Source organism: Triticum aestivum, chromosome 4D (assembly GCF_018294505.1).
Source record: "Triticum aestivum cultivar Chinese Spring chromosome 4D, IWGSC CS RefSeq v2.1, whole genome shotgun sequence".
Lineage (NCBI taxonomy): Eukaryota > Viridiplantae > Streptophyta > Magnoliopsida > Poales > Poaceae > Triticum > Triticum aestivum.
In genome coordinates this window covers 94,923,245-94,929,694 of record NC_057805.1, presented here as the reverse complement: position 1 = coordinate 94,929,694, position 6,450 = coordinate 94,923,245, and the positions used below count along the sequence as shown (strand labels likewise).

Here is a 6,450-nt window from a genome sequence, read left to right as displayed (position 1 = left end):
CCGGTGCTAGGCACCTGGGCTCTATTATGCCGCGAGAGTAGGCTTTAGTCTCATTTGTTGAGGAGTAATGACCTCGTCATAAACTTCTGTTACCCTTCTTAGCTTTTGCCTTCGTTTCGAAAAAAGAAAAAAACACTGCAAACCCGGGCGTTGGATAGGCGGTAGGCGCTCTCCCCTCCCCGCCACCGAAATAGTGAGTTGATTGAGCTGACTACCCAGGAATACAAGGAAATGGGGTTAAATTGTCCGTTTGTCCAAGTTTACACAACAGCCATGTCCCAATTGCATTCATCTCAGAAGCAGATTTCACAACAAATTACACAAGCAAAGAAATGCTGAATTGGCTAATATGTACTCCCTCTATGGGCACTAAGTGACCTAAAACGTCTTATAAAAGTTTACAGAGGGAGTAGATTGCTAAAATAATCTTAGTAACTGAAGCCACATGTATAACCAACAGGATGAACACCAGTAACATGATAAAGATGCAACAACAGACATTGGCTACAAAGCTGTGACAATGGAGCAAAGGAATGACACGTCCCAGTGACCATGCCATTGTAACACTGTAAACCCCAAAGAAATGCTCAAGGAAGAAATAAATGACATCTGATTTTCTGGCATAAGATAAATAGCAACTATAAAGAGAAACAACAAGCTGAATCCTATCGATAGCTGCTCATGGATTCACCCAAGGCGGATCTTCTCCCTCATCACATTTGACAGCTCAAACATCCATTTCACAAGAAGAACAAAGGAAACAAAATAGGGATGGTTTGGAATATCGTGGACAAGGGCGTACGACGAACGGTGGAAATGACACCTCAATGTCGCCAAGCAAGCATGTTCGCGTTTTTTGATGGAACAACCGGCTATCTGGCCATCGATTGCTTAGCATTACCAGCCAGCCTCTTGGTCGAATCGTCATCAAGGCAGATGTCCGTACCAATCATTCACCGGTAACTTGGTGGAATCTTGGCATGTACTAGAACGCCTGAGGCACGCCACACGAGTATGTCCCCTACTAGCAAAGGATCTGAGGTAGATTCAGGTAAAAGCGAGCACCAAGATTTGAATCCCGTGGTTTTCAGTTCCCATGCGCCAACCCAGGATCGTTTCTCAGGAGCAATCCGCAACCTTTCAACCTGAAGTGAGGTTTGTTTTTTCCAAGTGAATTCAGAAGGGAGGTTACTGAATACTACCGTCTGCTTACCTGAGTGAGTGTCTGTTCCCAGATGCCATGTTTCCAGTTATAATAACTACTTCAAGCATAGATCTTATCACGGATTGACCTCTGGTTTCTCAATCACAGCCTCATCAACCTCTCGCCTCACTTGTCATATAAATGAAACAAACAAAAGTGTGAGACAATGTGTGGTAAATCAACCGTGAGGTAAATCAACCGTGAATGAATGGACGACACGCACAATCATAATAACTACACCAAAACCTCACAGTCTGCGCGCAGCATACCAATGAAACTGGAATCCAGGAAAAAGCAAAAGACTGAAGCAAAAACAAATGCATTGTACTGGAATATTCTGGACAAAGGCCTGAAAACGAGACGTGCTGATAGCGCAAAGCAAACGTGTACCTCATTTTCGATGGGACAACCAGCCAGCTGATCACTCAGAGTCACATATCTGGATACTGACCTCTTTGGCAGAACCATCTTCATCATCAAGGTCCACCGACACCTCGGCGACATTTTGGCATGTATCACGTACGTGTGTCACACGGCCACGGACACATCCACGCGAGTGCGCCTCCATAATACACACCTTAAAATGCGAGAGATCCGGGATAAATTTGAGAATTCAGGTGAATGCAAACACCAAAGGAGATGGCTTTGAGTTCCCTGCACCGATTTAGTTATCAGAGCATTGTTCCAGGAAAAAATATCTGACTTGGAACTTGCATGAGAACACATTGCAGGAAGAAACTGACCCTGTCAGTTGTTGGATCTCTTCCTTCAATCTCTACCATTGTGCTCATTCATCAAGAGTTAGAGAGATCACTGAATACAAAATCCTTACCTGGAGTGTTCCCAGATACTACCAAGTTCCAGTGATAATAGCTACTTGAAGCATGCATCTTGCCGATTGACCTTTGGTATCTCAATCTCAATCTCAGCTCCGTCAGCTTTCACCCTCAAAAACACAAATATGTTAAGACAAGGCATGGTGGAGTCAACCTTGCAATGAGGGAACAAACTCAAGTAGAAACACCAAAACCTGACAGAGTCAATAATGAGAGTCCTGGTCAGCTAATAACCACAGTGACCTACAGCCCAAGCACTAAAGAGCACAAGCCAGCCAAAGTTTGGGCAAGAGTGGTATAAATATGCCTAAAACGCCTCAAAAATATAAACTGCATAGAGATTATGTGCTCAATTAACTGCACTGCTATGATATATAGGATACCATGAGTTTTTTTTCCTTCTTAAAGGAACCACACGTTTTTTCCTGGCGAAGAAATATTGAGTTTACACAACAGCCATGTCCCAATTGCATTCGTCTCAGAAGCAGATTTCACAACAAATTATATTCAGTATTCACACGCAAAGAAATGCTGAATTGCAGAATATGTAGATTGCTAAGATAATCTTAGTATCTGAAGCCACATGTATAACCAACAGGATGAACACCAGTAACATGATAAAGATGCAACAACAGACATTAGCTACAAGCTGTGACAATGGAGCAAAGGAATGACACATCCCAGTGACCATGCCATTCTAACACTGTAAACCCCGAAGAAACACTCAAGGAAGAAAAAAATGACATCTGATTTTCTGGCACAAGATAAACAGCGACTATAAAGAGAAATAACAAGCTGAATCCCTATCGATAGCTGCTCATGGATTCACCCGAGGCAGATCTCCTCCCTTATATCAGAGTTTATTTAAGCCACAGCAGGCATGTCCTTGAGCCAACCGTCGAGTGGCTTGCCAATGGAGTAGACAATGAAGCCAATCTCCCTGAGCTTCTCAGAGTCAACAACGTTGCGGCCATCAAAAACAAAGGCGGGCTTCTGCATGCTGTCGTAGATCTTTTTGTAGTCCAGAGTCTTGAACTCATCCCACTCAGTCATGATGCAGATGCCATGGGCATCCTTGGTCGCCTCATATGCATCCCAGGTAACCGAGACTTGCTTTGTAGTCGTGGGGCTCATGGGCTGGAGATGAACAGGGTGGTCCCAGTCAAATTTGTTCATCGCAAGGTCACGCTGGATTTGGTCTTCAGTCACCTGAGGATCATAAATGCTGATCTTAGCCTTGTCACCAAGGAGACCCTTGCAGACATCAATAGCTGGAGTCTCCCTAGTGCCACCAGTATCCTTCTTGAATGCAAAACCAAGCACCGCAATCTTCTTGTTCGCAACCGTGTTGAACATAGAGGAAACAACACGGTTCACAAACCGGCTCTTCTGGTAGTCATTGATCTTGATCACCTGCTTCCAGTAGTTGGCGACCTCTGGGAGGCCATTGCACTCGCAGATGTAAACCAGGTTGAGGATATCCTTCTGGAAGCAAGAGCCTCCAAATCCAACACTGGCATTCAAAAACTTTGGGCCAATCCTAGAGTCCTTGCCCACAGCATAGGACACCTCAGAAACATTTGCACCAGTGGCCTCGCAGAGGGCTGACATGGCATTCACAGAGGAGATCCTCTGGGCCAAGAACGCATTGGCTGCAAGCTTCGACAGCTCCGCGGACCATAAGTTGGTTGTCAGAATCTGATCCTCAGGAACCCAATGCGCATACACAGCCTTCAGCGTCTGAACAGCCTTCTGACCTTCTGGGGTCTCACGTCCTCCAATAAGAACACGGTCAGGGTTAAATAGGTCTTGGATAGCAGTACCCTCAGCAAGGAACTCCGGGTTGGAGAGGATCTGGAAGTTGATGCCATTGCTGTTGTGGGTCAAGATCTTCTCAATTGCCTCAGCAGTCTTGACTGGAACAGTGGACTTCTCCACCACGATCTTGTCCGATTTGGCCACATCAGCAATCATGCGAGCTGCACTCTCCCAGTAAGTGAGATCAGCAGCCTTACCAGCTCCAAGACCACGGGTCTTGGTTGGGGTATTTACCGACACAAAGATGATGTCAGCCTCACTAACATGCTTCTCAATGTCATTGCTGAAGAAGAGGTTCTTTCCACGGCACTGCTTCACGACTTCATCAAGGCCAGGCTCATAGATTGGCAGTGTGTCACTGTTCCATGCATCAATCCGGGACTTGGTGATATCTACCACAACCACCTGAATGTCAGGGCACTTGAGGGCAATGACCGCCATTGTTGGGCCACCTACATAGCCAGCCCCAAGGCAGCAGATCTTCACCATCTTGCCTGATTGATGAAACAAAATTGTCAGGATTACACTAGAAGAACTCCGCACACATGTAGCAGTAAGAAATATAAGAAACAGCAGGGTGCACTGCAGACAAAATTTCAGAAAGGACGCACAGCATGAAACACCAAAAGTTCAGGACTGTATAAACAAAATTGGCATGAACAACCTATCCCTCCCCAATCAAAATTCAGGAAACGTCTTTTCCTCATTAATTTACCATGTACTAGACAGTAAACAGCCAGTGTAAACAAAGTTACTACAATCGTTGATCCATCTTGAGTTGTAAAAATAGACACGAGAGAGCATCGACCCTCTGTCGACCCCAAATTGTATGCTGAACCACTTAAACCATTGCAAGAGAGGCCACATATATAGATGAACCTACTATCTACAAGTCATCTAGTCACAATTTCAAAAACACTGACTAAATAATTAGGTAGAACTGCCGTTGTTAATTTGCCGCAAATCAACCATTTGGGCGTCAACGCAGAATTGCCCCTGAATTAACCCGCTCCAGCGTGTCCTTATGCACCCAGGCGTCATAAATACTTGGGGAAAAAAACACGGCTACATGGCGCATAATGTAAGATCTACAAGTACTACAACCGAGAACTGAGTCCCGGATATTTCTGGAAAATAAACTGCTGTCAGTACTCCATCAGTAAGCAAACCCGCGCCAAACTGGACGGATCTCCCCCCTCCAAGCCAGCACGGTACAGCGGCGGACGGTTACGAGTAATGGGCACGGAGGCGAGTTCGATCGGCGGAGAAGGGCCGGACGGCAGCCCAGATCTCACCACACCGGCACCAGACCGAAAGAGCAGCGAGCCGCTGATCAGGGTCACGCGACGGCACAAGATCTCGACGCGCGCATACAACACAAAACGGGATGAACAGGCGCGCGCATCTCACTCGCGGGCCGAGAAGTACAAGGAGGAGGCGCGGGGGGAGGAGAGTGATCTGCTGTACCTTGGCGGCAGGCAGGCAGGCAGGCTAGTGGTGTGTGGAGCGGTTGGTCGTCGGAGCGGAGCGGGGCGCGAGGACAATGAGGAGAACGGGGGAGGAGGGGTTGCGAATGCGAATTGGTGGTGGTGGTGCCCGGAGCCGGTGGGGAGGGCCGTATAAATAGGGGAGGAGAAATCGGGGCGGGCGGGTCGTCCCCCCTCAGATCTGCCGTTCCTCTCTTTTTTTCCTGCAGGTTTTAATTGATTTCCTCTTTCACACGGTAGTACACATTTTTATAGTGGTGGTTTTCTTTGTGGGGCAGTGTTCTAATTAGCTGCCACGCCAATTCTGGATAAAAATGACCCTCCATTTCATCCATTCTATACATTTAGCAAGTCATTGATTCTTGCCAAAATATTTGGTGAGGAGAAAATTCATACCGGCTTTTCAGCTCATTTTGTTCTTCTTTGGCTTCTTGCAAAAAACAACTGTTCCGTAGGGTTTTAATAGCGGCCACATAAATTGGAGTAAAAGATTGTTGTCTTTTTTGAATTGCCATGTTTGTGGGTTTAATCGAGCATAACTCTATTTAACCGGCGGGTGGATGACTAGCTTATATGTTTGTGGGTTTATCAACTTGACACTAGTTACCAATCTTTTTTGTAAGGATTTGATCAGATGATTTTTGCGAAAAGAATTTTATCCAAACTTTGTGCTGCGGATTTCACGCAAAATTCACATCATGTCGTACTTCATCCAAATTAGCAGGTGTTTCAAGATCACGTGATCTCAACTTGTTTGGTAGAAACAAACAAGTTGATAAATTTCATGAGGTTTGCATATTTAAAATTTGTAGTTTTGTCAAGGTGGTGTCAAATCATAAGCATAATCAAAATGGTAGAGACGGAAGTGAATAGGGAGATAATGAGATGCGGTGACATTGATGAAGTTAAGAAAAGAGTTCGACAAAAGGAAAATCTTCAAACAACTTCCAGCATTCCCTGCCTCGGGCATTCAAAGGTTCATCGTAGCACTATGCGCCATGGGGGCCTCTAGAAGGCCCTAGGGGCGGCGGGTAGGTGGGCATCACGCTGTTATGAGCCAAAGAGGACTCTAGAAGGCCCCACGTGATCAACAAGGTAGGTGGGC

The 6,450-nt window shown here is 45.9% G+C and overlaps 1 protein-coding gene across 1 annotated transcript; it reads right to left on the bottom strand.

Annotated features, from left to right (window-relative positions):
• Nucleotides 1-2,569: 2,569 nt before the first annotated feature.
• LOC123096447 (UDP-glucose 6-dehydrogenase 4) lies at nt 2,570-5,545 on the bottom strand. Its single transcript, XM_044518192.1, has 2 exons — nt 5,326-5,545; nt 2,570-4,352 (listed from the first exon to the last, which is right to left on the bottom strand). The coding sequence occupies exon 2, from the start codon at nt 4,345-4,347 to the stop codon at nt 2,905-2,907; it is 1,443 nt and encodes a 480-aa protein (XP_044374127.1). The 5' UTR covers nt 4,348-4,352; nt 5,326-5,545; the 3' UTR covers nt 2,570-2,904.
• Nucleotides 5,546-6,450: the final 905 nt, after the last annotated feature.

Coding starts and splice junctions, on each gene's coding strand:
- LOC123096447 (XM_044518192.1), bottom strand. CDS start 4,347: ATGGTGAAGATCTGCTGCCTTGGGGCTGGCTATGTAGGTGGCCCAACA.